The 17,249-nt window shown below is 48.7% G+C and overlaps 6 protein-coding genes across 6 annotated transcripts; 1 reads left to right on the forward strand and 5 right to left on the reverse strand.

Annotated features, from left to right (window-relative positions):
* Positions 1 to 258: 258 nt before the first annotated feature.
* Positions 259 to 5,795, reverse strand: EI90DRAFT_3062696 (pyruvate carboxylase). Its single transcript, XM_039060659.1, has 24 exons — positions 5,336 to 5,795; positions 5,188 to 5,286; positions 4,981 to 5,093; positions 4,783 to 4,907; positions 4,632 to 4,727; positions 4,138 to 4,575; positions 3,841 to 4,088; positions 3,664 to 3,774; positions 3,545 to 3,613; positions 3,375 to 3,491; positions 2,958 to 3,320; positions 2,825 to 2,907; positions 2,686 to 2,771; positions 2,627 to 2,631; positions 2,366 to 2,571; positions 2,175 to 2,311; positions 1,902 to 2,122; positions 1,766 to 1,840; positions 1,687 to 1,704; positions 1,314 to 1,640; positions 1,212 to 1,258; positions 999 to 1,158; positions 761 to 940; positions 259 to 704 (listed from the first exon to the last, which is right to left on the reverse strand). The coding sequence occupies exons 1-24, from the start codon at positions 5,480 to 5,482 to the stop codon at positions 597 to 599; spliced, it is 3,579 nt and encodes a 1,192-aa protein (XP_038914879.1). The 5' UTR covers positions 5,483 to 5,795; the 3' UTR covers positions 259 to 596.
* A 761-nt stretch (positions 5,796 to 6,556) lies between these two features.
* On the reverse strand, positions 6,557 to 8,832 carry EI90DRAFT_3062699 (GDP-mannose transporter). Its single transcript, XM_039060660.1, has 10 exons — positions 8,617 to 8,832; positions 8,321 to 8,518; positions 8,210 to 8,265; positions 7,957 to 8,154; positions 7,844 to 7,900; positions 7,723 to 7,791; positions 7,490 to 7,672; positions 7,292 to 7,437; positions 7,117 to 7,233; positions 6,557 to 7,064 (listed from the first exon to the last, which is right to left on the reverse strand). Exons 2-10 carry the CDS (start codon positions 8,454 to 8,456, stop codon positions 6,857 to 6,859), a joined length of 1,170 nt encoding a protein of 389 aa, XP_038914880.1. The 5' UTR covers positions 8,457 to 8,518; positions 8,617 to 8,832; the 3' UTR covers positions 6,557 to 6,856.
* A 118-nt stretch (positions 8,833 to 8,950) lies between these two features.
* Positions 8,951 to 11,228, forward strand: EI90DRAFT_1399397 (uncharacterized protein). Its single transcript, XM_039051761.1, has 6 exons — positions 8,951 to 9,070; positions 9,162 to 9,211; positions 9,280 to 9,389; positions 10,598 to 10,711; positions 10,779 to 10,801; positions 10,851 to 11,228. The coding sequence occupies exons 2-6, from the start codon at positions 9,167 to 9,169 to the stop codon at positions 11,117 to 11,119; spliced, it is 561 nt and encodes a 186-aa protein (XP_038914881.1). The 5' UTR covers positions 8,951 to 9,070; positions 9,162 to 9,166; the 3' UTR covers positions 11,120 to 11,228.
* EI90DRAFT_1398943 (uncharacterized protein) lies at positions 11,045 to 11,768 on the reverse strand. Its single transcript, XM_039051760.1, has 2 exons — positions 11,616 to 11,768; positions 11,045 to 11,548 (listed from the first exon to the last, which is right to left on the reverse strand). Exons 1-2 carry the CDS (start codon positions 11,648 to 11,650, stop codon positions 11,248 to 11,250), a joined length of 336 nt encoding a protein of 111 aa, XP_038914882.1. The 5' UTR covers positions 11,651 to 11,768; the 3' UTR covers positions 11,045 to 11,247.
* EI90DRAFT_3062706 (phospholipase C/P1 nuclease domain-containing protein) lies at positions 11,636 to 13,531 on the reverse strand. The gene is made up of 6 exons (XM_039060661.1): positions 13,288 to 13,531; positions 12,939 to 13,211; positions 12,763 to 12,860; positions 12,678 to 12,707; positions 12,517 to 12,595; positions 11,636 to 12,452 (listed from the first exon to the last, which is right to left on the reverse strand). The coding sequence occupies exons 1-6, from the start codon at positions 13,374 to 13,376 to the stop codon at positions 11,822 to 11,824; spliced, it is 1,200 nt and encodes a 399-aa protein (XP_038914883.1). The 5' UTR covers positions 13,377 to 13,531; the 3' UTR covers positions 11,636 to 11,821.
* On the reverse strand, positions 13,528 to 14,420 carry EI90DRAFT_1398764 (uncharacterized protein). Its single transcript, XM_039051759.1, has one exon. It carries the CDS (start codon positions 14,156 to 14,158, stop codon positions 13,649 to 13,651), a length of 510 nt encoding a protein of 169 aa, XP_038914884.1. The 5' UTR covers positions 14,159 to 14,420; the 3' UTR covers positions 13,528 to 13,648.
* Between the last annotated feature and the right edge of the window lie 2,829 nt (positions 14,421 to 17,249).

Genomic DNA, 17,249 nt, shown 5'->3' on the forward strand with positions numbered 1-17,249 from the left:
CTATGACTTGGTCCCCTACATTGTAGTGCGTCTCAATACTTCGACCGCCATCGTGTGCACCGCCGAGTTAATACTCCGAAACCAAGATGGAATGGTATAAAGAGTCTACTTTGTGTGCTTCGATAGCGACAGGGTGTACCTGCTTGAATGGCCGTGAAATGTCTGGAAATGTTTGCCAATGAACGATCTGCTCGGCATCAGTCTAGCCTGAAGCCCGAGACAGACATCGCAGCCGGTACGCGAAGAGATGCCCTCAGAATAAAGAACCAGGATGCAATTCTACGGAGCCGATGCAGACATTATTCTTGAAACACACATTCGGCGTTTTTCGTCATAGATACTAGCGATTTGGTTCGAGTTTCTGCTTCAATCGAAACCCCTTAGTCGACAGCAAAATTAGAACTGCTTCGGATATACAGCTCTGAGCGCGACGCTAGCAGAATAGCGACTGGAGTAGATGACTGGCAGCTGAGCCAACCACTAGCCACACATAGTGCTGCCTTGTCAAGAACGGCATTGGAGATTCGAACTAGTGTACAAACGATCCGTCATAACAAGTTGCACAATCATATGACGACGGCTCGGTAGCACCTGCTTTACTGTGAAAGCTCCACTACTAAGTCTCCTTGGCTCAAGCTGTCACCCTCGTTCACTAGCACTCGCTTGACATGGCCAGAGACCGGTGCAGAGACAGCGCTCTCCATCTGATGAATCGTTTTCCATCAGCAGGTACTCGAGAGCTCAGAAATGAGTGGTATACCTTCATAGCGCTCTGGACGCATAGTACGTCGCCTTTCATGACTTGCTGTCCTTCCTTCACGCGGACTTCAACAACCACACCCGCCATTGGTGCACCAACAGAGCCAGGGTCTGCCGTGGCTTTCTCGCGGCGAACTGTTTCGATTGCAGCAGAATGATCCTCGACTGCAACTGCGCGAGACTGGAGACAAGTTGTTTGAATGGTGTGATAATTAGGCAGGCTTCATAGGTTCGCGCACCTCCCCGTTAACCTCAAACCAGATATCTCGAGTCCCTTTGTTCTCGTCAACGGCTCCAATAGCCAGGAGCTTGACGATTAACATTTTTCCTTTTTCGATAGAGACGTGCATTTCTTCCCCAACTTTTGGCTTGGACAAGAAGAAGCGGGTCGGGACGACACTGAAAGGAAGGTGGTGAATTACGACCCACTGGAAACCATTGTTGCGACATGCCTCAAATCGCCGTATTTCCCGACAAATCCTTGGAACTCTTCGAACACCTTGATAATTATTCCTCAGTCAGGTGCAGAGTAAAGAAGGTCCCTACTGACTGACCTTGGGGAACATTATGTACGACGTCACATCGGTATCCGTGATATGTTTTCCAAACTTGGCACGCAAATCGCCTTTCACTTTGCGGAAATCAATAGGTGCCATGGTGGCTCCGGGGCGCCCGTCGATTCGAGGCTTGTTGCGAATAATCTGTGTCCGTAGTGGTTCAGGGAAGCCACCAACTGGCTGTCCGAGATAACCCTGGAAAAACTCGACGACGGATGAAGGGAAGTCAAGGGTTTCGGCCTTCGCAATGACGTCCTCTTTCGAGTATGAGTTTGACACCATCCATTGAGCCAAGTCGCCTACGACTTTGGAAGATGGCGTCACCTGTGGGGCCATTCAGCCAAATCCATCACACGTTCCTATCACTTACCTTAATGATATCCCCGCACTGCAAAAGTTATTGACCAATAAGCCCCTCTGTTATCGAGCAGCAGTTTATCAATGCGTACCAGCTGGTTGGCTTCGATGTACCTCTTCTTAATTTCACTCCATTTCGTGCCGAGTCCCAGCTGGGATGCTTGGAACTGTCCATCACCACAAGATTCAGCCCCGAAACTCACTGCACGCGATTGTCGAATGCCTTACCATGAGATTGGTGTATTGTCCACCAGGCATTTCGTGATCGAACACACTGGAGTCGGAAGCGCGCACCGGAGCCTCGAAGCAGCTGTACTGTAGACGCACTTGACTCCAATACAAGTTAAGTGCCTGAATATCCTCATATTTGATACCCGTTCCAACTCCAGTGTGCTCGAGTGCGTTGCATATGGCTCCCATAGCCGGCTGGGAGGTAATACCAGACATGCCTAATTTAACACAGTAAGTGACAGAAAAGCCATGAGACTAATGCTGCCTCACTATCGATAGCCACGTCAACAACGTCTGCTCCTGCTTGGGCGGCGGCGAGCATGCTTGAGACAGCAATACCAGCGGTGTCGTGAGAGTGGACGTGGATAGGGAGGTCAGGATACTTCTCACGAATAGCCCCAATGAGCCTACGAGAGTGAAACTTTGCTTCCAGAAGTCATTGCGAAAGTAGAAACACCTACATGGTCGCCGCCTTGGGCTTCAGCAGCCCTGCCATATCTTTGATACCGAGAACATGAATTCCCTCGGTCACTAACTGATCAACAAAGTTCAAATAGTACTCCAAAGTATACTTAGTCCTTTTCGGATTGGCAACGTCGCCACTGTAGCAAACAACAGCTTCCACCACGCCACCAGCCTTCTTTGCGGCATCAATACCGAGCCTCATCTGGTTTGGGGTGGATCAGGATATATGCAGCGGCATTAAATACAGAACAGCCTACGTTTTCTGTAAGACCAATGTTAAAAGCGTAGTAAGGGATTAGGTGAAGATGGAACTTACCAAAATAGTTGAGAGCGTCAAAGATACGGAAGATGTCCAATCCGTTGTCAACCGCTTTTTTGGAAAAGTCATAGATGGCATTATCTCTAAGCATGGACGTTTCAAACCCAACCACCGCGCTAGCGGGATGTGCACTCACGGATAGCTAGTATACCCAACGGCATTCGCACCACGAATCAAAGCCTGGAAGGGAATGTTGGGAACAAGTTTTCGGAGAGCGCGCTACAGATCAAGTTAGCCCCAGCACGTTCGACATGAAATCCAGCACATACCAATCGGTCCCAAGGATCCTCATACAGGAAGCGCATGGCAACGTCGAATGTCGCTCCTCCCCAGCATTCCAAACTGTAGGCATTTGCAAGAGCATAGCTCGTCTCTCTCGCAATATTGGCCATATCGATCGTCCTCATTCGAGTCGCAAGCAAGGATTGATGGGCATCACGCCATGTGGTGTCCATGATCAACACACCGGGGTAATCGCGCACGGCTTTAGCAAAAGCGGCCGGGCCGTGCTCAAGTATAATGCTCCGCCACCCTTGTTCACAGGGGAAGGAGGCATCAAGTGGTGGCCCACTTGGATCTTCGCGATTGACAAATTTCGGAATGACAACCTCATCGGTGAGTGCGGGTTCTCCCTGGGAATATGTTCAATCACTATTAATTTACCTGCGGAAAGTAGATGCACATACCAATTGTCCTTTGATACTGCTGCCATTAACGAGAAGGTCTCCAAGATAAGCCAATAATTTCTGGGCGCGGTTTTGAGTTTGCACTAGTTTGAACAAGTCTGGAGTGTCATCGATGAACTGGATGCAGGATAATTAGGGATACTGCATTCTCTGGCTAGGGAAAAACGCACGGTAGTCCAGGTTTTACCATGAATGAAAACATCATGGGTGAGTAGCCGGAACAAGAACGGAATATTGGTCTGCAAAACCGTGAGGATGATATTTGAGCGACTTCCATCACAACGAGTACCTTGACACCACGAATGCGGAATTCCACTAAAGCGCGCAGCATCTTTCGGCGGGCTATCTCATATGTCGTGCCGCTGACGGAAACCTTGACCAGCAAGCTGTCGTAGTGAGGCTAGATACGTTCACGCAAAAAGATCAATCTCCATCAGAAGAATGCAGATCCACCAACTGCGCTCACAGTTATTTGCGCACCAGCAAACCCCGAACTAGCGTCAAGACGGACACCGTTTCCTCCTGCACTGCGGTAAACCTCGATCTTCCCAGTGTCAGGCTGGAAGTTGGTGGCAGGGTCTTCTGTGGTGACACGACATTGGATGGCAAAGCCTCGCTTAGTGATGGCGTCTTGGGTAAGGCCCAGTTGGGGGAGGGTCCCACCGGCGGCGATCTGAATTTGGGCTGAAACGATGTCGATTCCGGTGATTTCCTCTATTAGGATTTAGTAAGAAAATCAGAAAGATGGAAGAATGGTCATTACCAGTGATGGTATGTTCCACTTGAATACGAGGGTTGATCTCAATAAAATAATGACGCCCCTGTTGGTCAACGAGGAATTCAGCAGTACCAGCGTTTCTGTACGCAACACTCTTCGCCAGCTTAATGGCATCAGCCAGGATGGCTGAGCGGGTGTGTTCAGGAAGGTGTGTGGCCGGAGCGACTTCGACTACCTTCTGATGTCTTCGCTGAACAGAACAGTCACGCTCGAAGAGATGCACGACGTTCCCTTCCCCATCAGCAAGGAGCTGAACTTCGATGTGGCGTGGACGCTCCAGGAAACGTTCAATAAAGACGGTTCCATCTCCGAATGCGGACCTGGCTTCGCTGACAGCTCTGCTGAAAGAATCTGGGAACTCGCTCTTCTCACGTACGACGCGCATTCCGCGACCCCCACCTCCCATGGCAGCCTTGATAATGACTAGGGAAGTGCGGTCACAATCAACGAATAAAGGAGCAAGGTTGGATAATACAGACCTGGGTATCCATGCTTTTCGACAAATGCCCAGCCTTCCTCCACATTTCCTATCGGACCTGGGGAACCTGGAACAACGGGTACGCCAATTTGAACAGCTAAAAACACACTATTTGAAGGGGAACTCGAGGAGTCGAGGACTGTGTTCCATACCAATGGCCCGAGCCTTGGTCTTGTCTCCGAGGCTGTCAATGACTTCGGGTGACGGACCGACGAAAACTATTCCGGCCTCCTCAACCAGACGAGCAAAATTGGCATTCTCACTTAGGAAACCATACCTGTATCACAAACGTTAATAAAGGGCCGGGAGCCGTGCAGCTTCGCGACAGGGAAGCGAAATCAGGAACATACCCTGGATGGATCATATCCACTCCATGTTCGAGCGCAATCCTTATAATGTCTTCTTGCGCGAGATATGCAGCAACAGGGGTCAATCCTGCACCAACCTGGTATGCTTCGTCGGCCTAAAATCCGCGTGGACGAAGTATTTCAGATCCCCAAACAAAATAAGTCACAAGCGGCCGCTTAGGAAGTGTGGGAGGATTACGTAGCACATACCTTTTGACGATGGGCTGATAGTCTGTCCTCAATAGAATAGATAGCTACGGTGTGCATCGCCAATTCATGGGCAGTTCGGAACACACGGATGGCGATTTCCTGCGTAGTGTCACCATCGAGATGTCCGCGCTTGAAAAATAGTACGTACGCCTCGATTTGCAACCAGAATCTTTGTCAATGGACCATGATGGCCAGCTACGCGCCGACGAATCGTCTGGATCGAATGGATTGGAGTGCTTGGGATACTGGCACTTCCTGGACCTGGGCTCTGGCCACGATTAGGATTCAATGCCATGGTCGTGTCTGGATCCTTCTTTCAGCTGATGGGTGCAGTGGCTCGAAATCTGCCTGCAAGGGGCGTTGCAGACGAAAGGATCGGGTTCTTTATCGCGAACCATTATAATGGGTAATTGCATCCGGCATATCAGCCTCCAAAACCACCTGAAGGTGGCAGTGTTGCCTTCGGCTCCACAGAGCCGGCAAACGCTGGAGAAAACCGAATGGTTTTTTTCGTCCGATGTTAAGCACCATGAGGACAAGACTAAGAATTTGTCAAATACAACCGAGCGAAAAAGACGTTGACGTAAAGCAACATGATTAACCGCAGGTACTTGCCAGGGGCGGTGCCGGGTTCGAGATAAGCACGTGTGGTTGTCCATTTTGGACAATCACATGACCTGCCTGGTCATTCATCCAAATCGGGCGCGCTGCACTTGGCTGTAAGACCCAAGACCAAATACTTAGTTAAAAGGGTAAGCGAGACTGCATACACATAGGGGATTTGATTCACTGCAACGCCCAGGACGATTTGAAATTTTGGATCGACGGAACCGATGGAAACTGGCCAGACGACGAAGATGCGACTTCAAATCTCTGCATGATACCCGAAGCGGCACTAGCGGACAAGAGCCCCTCTCCACAACGACAACTGAATCGATGCTCGTAAGCGTGATAAGAGAGACGTGTTCGCATAAAAAGCCGAAGCATCGTCCTTAATGCAAAGGACACGACAACTTGGAGAACGATTCCGTCCTAGGCGTAGGCGCTGATGTGTAGGAGTGTAGGATGGAAGATTGTGCTCATCCACTACAGCTCTGTCCGCACTATGGCTATTTGGGGTAGGTCAGCCGCCCGATGATGATATATAATATATCTAGGACAAACCGAGCAACCCATACTATGACCGATTAATTCGGTCGCCCTATAAAATCCACTGGCAGGGAACCACGATGAAGTCTTGGACAATTATCAGTGACACCACAACTAGTGGTTATATATAACTCCTCTCGATGTAACACTCGACACGATTTAGCTTTACGTGGTGGGAACCTGGGTCTCATTCAACAATCGATTACCTTCGACTTTGATTCCCGTTTTGGCACTTCGTAATTGCATTGAATATCTGATAGAGGCTAACCTGCCTACGTTGGATAGTTACCTTAATGGACAGGTGAGAGCTAGGACCTCTGGAAACACCGCCGTTCCTCGATTAGAGGACGCGGTGTGTAAGGCATTATCTACTGAGGCGAAAATGTGTAATATCAAAGTTGCGAAAGACTATAAGTTTATTGGGAACTGCAGTCTAAGGATTAGGGACGTCCATAGAGATGAACTGGTGTGAATATGCAAGCTTTGAGCCATGAGCAGGAATGGATCACGGGTAAGGGAATTAACTCTTCGCTTGGTGAAGTGGAATCTCTGACGACTGCGCTAATCGTGCCTTCTCAGCCTTCGCCTGGTTGTTTTTCGCAACTGCATACACAACGCCCGCAAAGAAACCAACCGAGATAGCAGACACAGAACCAAGGGTGATAGGGTCTCCGAAGAACACCATGCCAGAAGCGGCAATGGGCAATTTGTTCAGAGCACCAACCATACTGAAACAAGAGTCAGTATGATCTCCGTGTGCGATTATCCATCGTTGCTGACCTGTAGGTTGTACTGCTGGTGGCACGAAGACACCATGCAGTGGTGTAGGAGATACCAACAGCCGCGGCACCAGAAAAGGCGATGGCAGACAACAGGAGTTGTCGGTTGTCGGGAGGGCTAAACGCGAAACACAGGTATTACAATACAGAGACCATTTTGGGTAATCTTAACGTACAAGTTCTTGACCAGGTTCACCATTGACCAATCCTCGACCAAGAAGGAAAAGATGGTGAGGACTGGGATCGATAAGAAATTGTTGTAGAACATAGTGTCCCAGTCACCGAAGCTCATCGCCTTTATCCGCTTTCGCATTGTTAGAACCTATACCGAATGCACGATTAGTGGGATCCTCAAACATCGTTAGACAACATACATAAGCGGCCGTGGATATGCAATTTAAGAACATCCAGAAGTATCCACCAGACAAGGTCACCAGTATCGAGGAGACGGGCAGTGGGGCAGAGCCAGAGCCTGGATCAACAGAAGACCAAGCGCTGCTCACATTTTCGAGAGTAATCGCGATATCAGACCAGGCGGCAATAATCGACGAAAAAACCTGAGAAAATTATGAGTCACGTACAGCGCACGGGGGGAGGAAAGGCTGACCATGAGAAGGAAGGAAACAAGTGAGAGACGGGTGACCTTGCCCCCAAACCATAACACTTCGCCATAGGCCTGATTGAAATTATAAGAAGTTGAAAAACGTATGGCGATGAGTGGCTCGCACAATTAAGATGATAGTCAAATTCTTGAAAATAGTGAATACAGGGATACTGAGGTATTGCTGAATAGGATTAAACGTCTTAGCACCGATACATCGAAATCATCACTTGTTCTCACCAGACTCTTTGACCCGGTATATATGACACTAGCCAGCATAAAACTTACGGGAAACCACTTCTTCGCAACAGTTATATCGAAATCCTGGAAGTCGATGATTCCAAGGGCTTTGACAAACTGAACGACCACAACGCAGACGGTTGATTGAATAGCGAGGAGAAGACAAGTCATGTTGAAGTTGGCTCCGGATACGACATACTAGAGGATTTCATCAGGAATGCGAGAATTTACAAGGATGGACTGATGGGCTTGCCTTATTTACAACCGTCATCATGATGGATGCGAGACAGTAACATAGAACAGGTAGTGCTGGAACACCATAATAAGCTTCCAAAAGTCTTTCAAGCGAATTGGGTACACATACCTGGATGATTCAAGATTGAGAGTTGCTGAGCAGTGCTTTGCGCCTTTCTCAACTCGACAATATCTTCTGTATCATTCTGCGGGACTTGCGAGTATTTCACATCCGACGACTGTCTGATGCTCATCGTGCTTGACATGATGCGCTGTAATCTAGCCCCGAATAAAGCGACTGGTATAAGGAGGGGCAGCGCTGAGCTCTCTATGGGAGTCCACACAGGAAATTGTTACAACATAAGTGGGACCGTGCCGGGAAAATGCGTGTCAGGACAATGCAAACCCCAAGTGCAGCTCACTCACGATTGGGATGAAGTGGAAGAATCAAAGTGGACGTCGCGACGTTCAAATTTTTGGTAACGTTTTCGGAAATTGCCTGTTCAAGAACTCAAACGCGCTTAGGCGGCACGGCTTGTTCCCCGGTGTAATATCGGCAGGGCCTCAACCTCAACAGCTTCGTTGTAGACACCAGGTCTTTCACGTTATCTGCCTAACTATGAAAGTGTTCTGAAGGACAGCCTGCTCGTGGCAAAATAAATGCACCCAAATAAGTAACATGGCGAAGTTTCACGGTGGAATATTAATGTTCAAGGTTGGACAATTGGATATACAGAGCTACTGATATTTCGGCGATCAATGCTCAAGTGCTGAGTGCTGTCGACTAACAACACAACAGTTAATCCCTGCAAGCGAAGGGCTTGATGTAAAGTTACTGATTGGTGCATTTCCAACGCCGCCATCTAGTACAGCCTAAGACGTACGTATATAGTATTCAAGATGTAGGCAGGTTACCAGCCTCTATTAGTATAGATTCAAGATGGAGTGCTAGCGTACCTCAGAATACTCAGGTCATATGGAAGCCGTCTCGCAGATGGGATCTAGCAAGTTTGATCAATGTGTACGTACAATCCATCAGTGGAATATCATCATCGCGCTTTTACACAAATTTGCTCATCGAGAGGGCAGCCGGAGCTAGCTCGCATGACCGGGAAAACTCTAAAACACAACAATACTGACGACGAGCCGGTCCATGCAATCCCGCAAGTATGGAGACAGTATCTAGTACTGTATAATACATGGGGGTCAGCAAATGAAGGGAGACGTCTGAGGTAATATTGTAACCACGTGATACAAAAAAAATGGCCGTCATCCTCATGCAAAAACAATTCCTCTTGACAGTACAACCATGTTTCAAGTATTACCATAATTATTACTTAATAATGATATTGAGATACCGCACAGGATGTGAGCCCATTTTGAAGCGGTTTTATGGATGATTATGGAATATCACAAAATGTGCGGGATCTTCTTGAGCTTTTCTCATGCACCAGGAAGAATTTCGGAAATCCACTAGGCCGAAACCTGCATTCGTACCTATAGAGCAATCTCGCAAAGTTTGAGCCCAATCGGAAAAGAGGAAAGGTACATTCTGTGACTTGGAAGCCACAACGGATGTAGTAGGCCCAAGCTCCATATAATATATGGTTGTACCAAGGTAATAACTGAGCAAAGAGTCAGTCCAATGCTATTTTAGCATTCCATCGAAGTTTGATGGGTTCATATGTAGTTATCATTGAGTTATAAAGCAATATGTTAAAATGCGATTTTATGTATGGTGAATAACTTTTGATTGAGGAAGAATTTCCAAAATCCGGTAGGCCAAAATATAAACAGACGATACATCTACAATCATGCCAAAAATCAAGCAAAAAGAAGAGGATTGAAGGTACATTTGGGGTGCATCTTTCCAAAATGTCGGGATAGGCGCAAAAAGGAATCACGTGCCAGGGTTTACCGACGTCGCCTGGCCCAACCTGGGATCTCTTGGCATCTAACCTTCAGTCTTATTGGCTTATTAATTTGGGGACACCCACGTCCTAGTCTCCCAAATGCCAAGGGATAGAACTTCTTGGACGTATTCCAGGAAAAAGATCACCTCCCCCCAAACCCGACAATTTACTAGAGCTCGAGCTCATATGACTGGCCATGCTGAACAACAGTCAGCAAGGGGGACCCATAGATACAAGGAGAATTTATGGCGACGCGGAATGACAGTGTTTAGCCCAACCACGGTTTCATAAATAAAAAATCCATCTAATTACTCACCTCCACATGTAGATAACTTCCGACCTTCACATCATTGTCATTTACACAAATTCTAGATAGTTTGCAACCTAAAGATGATGTGTTTTGAGTGGGAGGATGGCACGGCCAGAATCGAGACGCATTTTGCTTATGTAAGTGTCACAAGGTCGCAACGTTGGTTGCCGACCCCCATGTATACCGGGTCCCGCATTGTGTGCTGCTTCACGAGGTCGCGGTCCACTAAAAAAGTGGCAACTTATGTGGATGCACGCAGGGGAATACGTTTACGAGCTCGCTGTGCATGTGGAACGAGGTGGAGTAGTAAACAAGAGTTGATTTTGAGTTCTACTGACACACCTAAGCCCAATCTCCGGCATCAGTGCGATTCAGGCGGATGTTACATGTAGAACTGATAAATATTACCCCTCGTAGCTCGAGCCTGACAGTTGCAGTTTCAGGCCAAAGGCGGCACCCAAGGCGTGCAGAACCAACTGGCTCGGGTTTGGGCAGTGACATCGGAAGCGCCAAGCTTCAGCGAAAACCGAGGCAAAACGTTGGGACCCATTGTATATTCGGGGATCAGTCGGAATCGTTTTTCGAACGCCAAAGGATCCAAGCAATGATAATCCGCAAAACACTCCATTCAACTGCAACGAACTCATTCATGCACGATACGATCTGGTCACCAGTGTTTCTCCGTTTTAATTTTGACAAACAATAGAGTCAGAAGATCTCAATGACATCCTAATGGCACTATCATCCCGTAGCCAAACAGAGCTGGTAGTGTGAGGCCGAATTCTGAACGTGGTGGCAGCAAGGAAAGAGCTAATCGCATGCTTCACGCGTTGATCACCTCTGAGCGAACATTAGACTATCCAAACCATGGGAAAAACCAGAGTGTCGGACGTAGCTAGAACAAATAGGTGCCGGAGGTCCCTTCATGAAACTGATCGCAGGCAGCCCGAGATTCGAAGTGCACAAGAGATCACAGGTCAGTTCAGGGATGTCCAGACGAACAAGGCTTGACCTTGGTTCTGAAGAGTCCTCCAGGAACCAATCGAGAGCGTTCCTGAGTAATTCATAATTCGCAGAACCATAACCGACGACACAACGGGCAGCAAATCTCAAGGAAAGGACAGACATCAAGAACCTAGAAGGATAAGCATCAACCCATACACTTGTGGCAAGTTCTGACGATATATGCAATTTATACACACCAGGATGTTAAAATGATAACGCCCCGTCCATCCATGCTGAGTGGCTCCGAGAACGGCTCAGGAATCGAAGCCTCATAGTAAAATGCTAAATATATACGCGGAGAACGAGGACCAAGATCGACAAGACAGAACGCGCGATTGAAACGCAACAAATATTTCAATTCACGCAATCATCCAAACACAAAACACAACCCCATAAACACACACTAATTCCTTACCCAAACCCTAGGCTCCGTCATCAATCCCTTCGCACTGCCGTCCACTCCAGAACCATGAGGATCCAACAACTCATTCAAAATGGCAGCAAGCCTCCAACCAGCCGTCGCCAACAACTTCTCGACCAACAAACTGCTTCTGACCTTCCCAGCATACCCAGGCGTGTCCAACTCGACCAGCTCACCCGCGGGCACGCGCTCAGGAGGTCCGTCATGAGGAGGGATATCTAGGAATTTTGGCCAGATGAGAGTCGTTGGCGAGGAACGGGGAGAACGAAGATTGCAGTTCAGGGCGTGGATGGGTTTGGCCCAGTCAAGAGGACAGGCAGGGAGCTCGGGTGATGAAGAGGGTGAGAGAGGTAGCGAGAAAGAGTCCGATGAGAGTTTCTGAGCGAAGCGCGTTTGGGGGTCGACGGCGTCCTCGAGTGATTCGTCTCCGTTAATGTTGAATAGGTCTCGAGGAGATTGATTCGGTCCGAGCAATCCATCGAAGGAGGAAGTCGGGGGACAAGAAGCCCAATGATGAGTTTCATCCTTCCACCACTGGAGGATGCCCTCCGAGATGATAAAGCGGACGTATGGGTCGTAGATTGCACCTGTGAGCACAGATTCGATTTGTTGGCTGCGAAATTTCAATGGGGATGAGAACGGCACAGGTCCTTTGTAAACAAGTAGAAGGCACGCACGAAGGCAGAGGGTCGGTGTAATTGGTAATTGAAAGAATAGCATTCGAGATCAACGAATTGTCCCAAACTGAGTGTAGATCTAGAAACCGAGCAATAGATGAAGTTGGCAGTCAAAACCATTGTCGCGTAAGAGAACCAAATCGCATGCTGGTGTTACGTACTCGTGATTTTGCGATTCCAACGAACACGATCTGTGTGAGAGTGAAAAAGTTGTTGAATGAATGGGGGGAGTGGACAATTGCACACCTCCGTTTCCGCCTCTGTCCCTCCCTACGATGTGTAACGGCTGGTGTAAGTCTCCGACGAAATGCACGAGGTATCGTAACGCATGATCCCTCTCCACACTGCCCACATCAAACAAAAAGAAGATAGGAAATCGTTAACCAACACAACAAAGACAACAAACGCTCCATGGTGCATACCCTTCATACTCTGTAATCCCAAGCGTATTATTCAAAATCCCCACGAAAACATTCCTCTGCGGATCCGTCCACCCATTGGTCCCAAACGAACATTGCGAAGGAGGCCAATCCCCCACTCCGTTCGCGAAATGCAAGGGAGCTGTAGAGGGGTTTTTAACCCTATCGGCCCATGCTGCAATAGGCGCTAGATGGCCGTTCGTCTCCGGAGGGAGGATGGTGGAGATGGCTGAACGAGAATTGGCTGTCAGAAATATTTCGGCTATGGTCGCTACGCTGTTGGGAGTAGAAGGGGTAGGAGGTGGGTTCTGGAGTTCGAGGATTGGCGGATATGAACATGATATTAGCTTACATTTGGTGACCGACGACTCCCCAGCCAACGACTGAATGTACAGATGCGACCGCGGGTGCGAACAGAGCACAGGCCTTTGAGAACCTCATGACTTTTGCCAAGTGAAGAGTTGGTCGACTCGAGAGGACTAGGTAAAGGCCCCAATAAACAGGAGCACTTGTACCCACCCCTTTTATGAGGGCAGAGACTTGGCCATCACAACCACCAGATAAGAACTCCTATTGAATCAAGCCAAAGACGAGACCACATAAACAACCCCACACACAGGGTCCATTCATCTGAACCATCGCGGTGGCCCAAGTCCTGAGCGTCTACAGTGAACATTTGCAATATGTCCTTATTTGCACAGGAGCGGAGTTCATCAAACGTGCGTACTTGCGAATTTGTGATCTTTACGATTTGATGTCCCATTGCAAATGGAGGCTGCGCGCTGCTTCTCCTGGAGAAGCGCGATTATCCAGGAAAGAGCCCCATCGATATGTTCACATTCTCCGCGCACTACATGATACAAATTTGGGTGGAGACGCCTGTTCGCCAGGTTCAGTCTCGCAGGGTGCGGCATCCGGAATCCCGATTTTAGGCTACTATGCGGGTGCCACATAAATGCTAGAGAGTTCACATTCACAGCCGGGTGCAACACTCCTGTAGGGATCGGTGACACGAATCCACCAAAGATTCGTATTAAAGTGATGCTGTGGCTGACAGCGCCTCCTGAAAGTGAATAACACAAAGCCACCGCTTCCAGACGTCTTGCGTTTCCCCGCATCCATATTAAGCTCTGCTTCTCCACGGGATACTCGGCCCATGATTCTTGCGCATACCCCCAAACATCGGGTGGGAAGCTGGTGATGATCAAAAATGCAACACACATGATCTACTTCCTCTGGGAGTGCCGCGCTCTATCCTAGTGCGGGGAGACTCATCCTTGGATGCATCTAGATGCATTGCTTGTTTAACCGCTTGTCCAGGCAATCGCAGCTCCAATGTCGATGCCTCCGCTGTTCAGGTCAATTATTCATCCGTGTGGGGTTAAACTGTACACGCAAGCAAATTTGGCTATCTAGCCCTTGTCGGCTAGCGTATCCACCTTAGACAATGTTCTGGCGCTACGGATCCGTGCGCGTATGAATGCTGGCCATCGCCATAGTACACGCTCTGGACTTGTCCATGTCCAAGGACCCGGGTGACCAGACCTTACATATACCCACATCTTCAGCGTTGATTTGATTCTGGATACCGTTCATGAACACGTCACCTCTCAACTTTAGCGTGACCTCGGTCGACGTAGGCGAACAACTTTGGTCTAAGTTCTGCAACAGAAGTTGTCGGGAGAAGCTTGTCAAGGCTCAAGCATGTCCACACCGATGAAGAAATCCCGCTAGTACTGCGTCATTTTACTTGACTTCTGACTGTTCGTCCAACGCGTGCATGCGGGAACACGGTGGAATGACTGTACCCGAGTCAGGATTTTGTTGTCCACTGATTCGTGCGCGCGCACTCAGTGCCAATGCCGCTGCATAATTCGCACCCCTCCTCCCGTTACATGCAATGCAAGTCCCAGTAACCATGGGGCTTAAAATATTCTCCATGTTAACCTACCTCCAACCCTCGCTCTGATCGGCCTAACCAACCGTGCCGCGGAATAGTCCTTCATCGTATACGCCACACTCTAGTTGCTTTCCTCCTTTACGTATTCCATGATACATCACCAGCTACACACGTGTGTACGTGAGTGCTAGCAGTACCAGTGGTCGGCCGTAGGGTCCTAGCCGGCCATGGCCATGAGATCAAACTGCACAAACAAAGAGTAATCTGAAGCACAGTTGGAATAGCAGTAACGACTCACAAGTGGCCCCAGCGGTATGGCCCTTATTACATGTAACTGGTCACAACTCAAAGCAACCCTCGTGTACGTGCGTACCGCCGATCCTACATGATACTGCTATACAGTGGCAGGAAGACGGCCAAATTGTGGGAAGATTCGCCCGCGATTCAATAGGGGTAATTGCCCTGACGTTTCTGCCCTCGTCATGGTCTCGCGATGCTCCGGAGCTCCGTTCTGTCTGGAGTTCTAGTGGAGATGCCGGATCTCATCGAATCCACACATCACTTTCTCCTGGGTATCAGCATGTTGAGCACTCAATATCAGGAGGCTGCGTACCCAGCCTCCAAACTGCATCGGAATGAGCGCGCTTATCACGTATCCCGAAGCGAATTTCTCTGTGCCACTTTGGCAGAAAGATGAAGGTGCTTACATGCCTCGGTGCGGAATGCCACCAGGTCTCCCATTTAGGTGGTGGTCGTTCCTGCTGATAAAGGTCCACCGTCAAGGCTTCCATGCCACCTCCGAAGGACATAAAAGGACACGACTAACTGGACGGTTCGCTCACTCTACCATCCTCTCGCCTCAATATTGCTGTTGAGGTCTTGATGTACCACACTATCATACTCTCAGGACCGCTTTCACTTACCGTTGCACATGCATTTCTCCCACCTCTATATGAGTATGGATCTTGCTTTCACAATAAAGCCCACGGTCACCCACTCCTGCCTCCGCAGGTTGCAGTACGTTTAACATAGCTATTTAATGTTCGTCGGTCCGGAAAGTCATGAAACCCCGACCATGGGAAGCGATTTTGCGGACGTGTGAGTCCAAAAATCAAAGTATGACCTGTGATGCCCTGTAACTGACGAAATTTGGGAACTCTCTGAAGCAACGTTGCTGGAGTCCATTGTACAAGTATGATGAGTTGCACCCCCATGGACCAGATCACGACTGCTGTGAGGTACTGAATCACCCTCCCTCGACGGAGACTGACAACCTTTCTTCATATCCTGGCTTAGTTGCTTTGCATTGCGCTGGGGAGCAAGTTCTGTTCATCTCATGTGCCTAATTACCTTTCAATGCCGCGTCAACGCTGATCAATCTTCGCATTTCTGTGCCTTGGTTATTGGCAACGGATGTGTCAATCCATCTTCGTCGGATATATTCATGTTGCTGGGGGGTACTGCCCACCCCAGGGTTCTGCACAGATTGCATGGCTGGCCAATGAAGTTGACATTCTTCACGTTCGCGCAGAGATCGCAATAACGAGATTTTTGCATCTCCCGTGGCTAATTTCTCTTTACCCAACCTATCTTGCGCTCTCGGACATCTTCTCTCTCTGTTTAGCTTGGTTGTATCGATCATGGTATATTACAATACATCCACATTCTAATGAAAAATATCGCATTTTGCTTCGCTATATGTGTTGTGACCATCGTGACCTATTTCAACTGCCAACAGCCCGTGTCTTGTTTGCCAGGTTGTCAAGGTATATATATGTGGCACGCAATCTGGGGGTTCGGTCTATAAATTATCATCTGCAGATAATCGATATAGGATTCCTTATCGGCTTGGTCTTCGAACAACGTATTTCACACTTTCGATGCTGGTGTACAACGTTGGATTGGTGTAATTGCATACGTACATACGATACCAGCACTTGCGGATCCCTTTATCTCGGGACACATGAGGATGCGGTAGGTAACCCTGCAAAGCTGTGCCTGGCGGCTAGTTAGCCAGCGGGCACAACATGTCGACAAGCGGCTGCCCATATCAAACCATTGCCAGGCTAAGTATACTGGAGTTCTCTGCGCTACATAATATATCGGCCGGGGGATCCCAGACACTCGGGGAGGGGAAATCGGCAAACGAATGCTCTGTCACTTCTGGATCAGCAACAACGCCGACACCCGTAGCCAGTCCTTGTGGTCGCCTGTGTAATTTGACATTGATACGACAAGCTTGTCCTGATCGAGTCCAAGAGTACTAGTGGAGTATCGGAAAGCTATGTCGATTGTTGCAAATAAATCCATTCGATCCAGACGGCTGCCCACATTAAGCACCGAGGCCTACTCCCAAAAAAATATGGTTCCTTGGACCTTAGGGAACGGATAATGCGGATAACAGCCTCCTGAAG

The sequence above is a fragment of the Cantharellus anzutake genome (assembly GCF_015039405.1).
Source record: "Cantharellus anzutake strain C23 chromosome Unknown EI90scaffold_31, whole genome shotgun sequence".
Classification (NCBI taxonomy): Eukaryota; Fungi; Basidiomycota; class Agaricomycetes; order Cantharellales; family Hydnaceae; genus Cantharellus; species Cantharellus anzutake.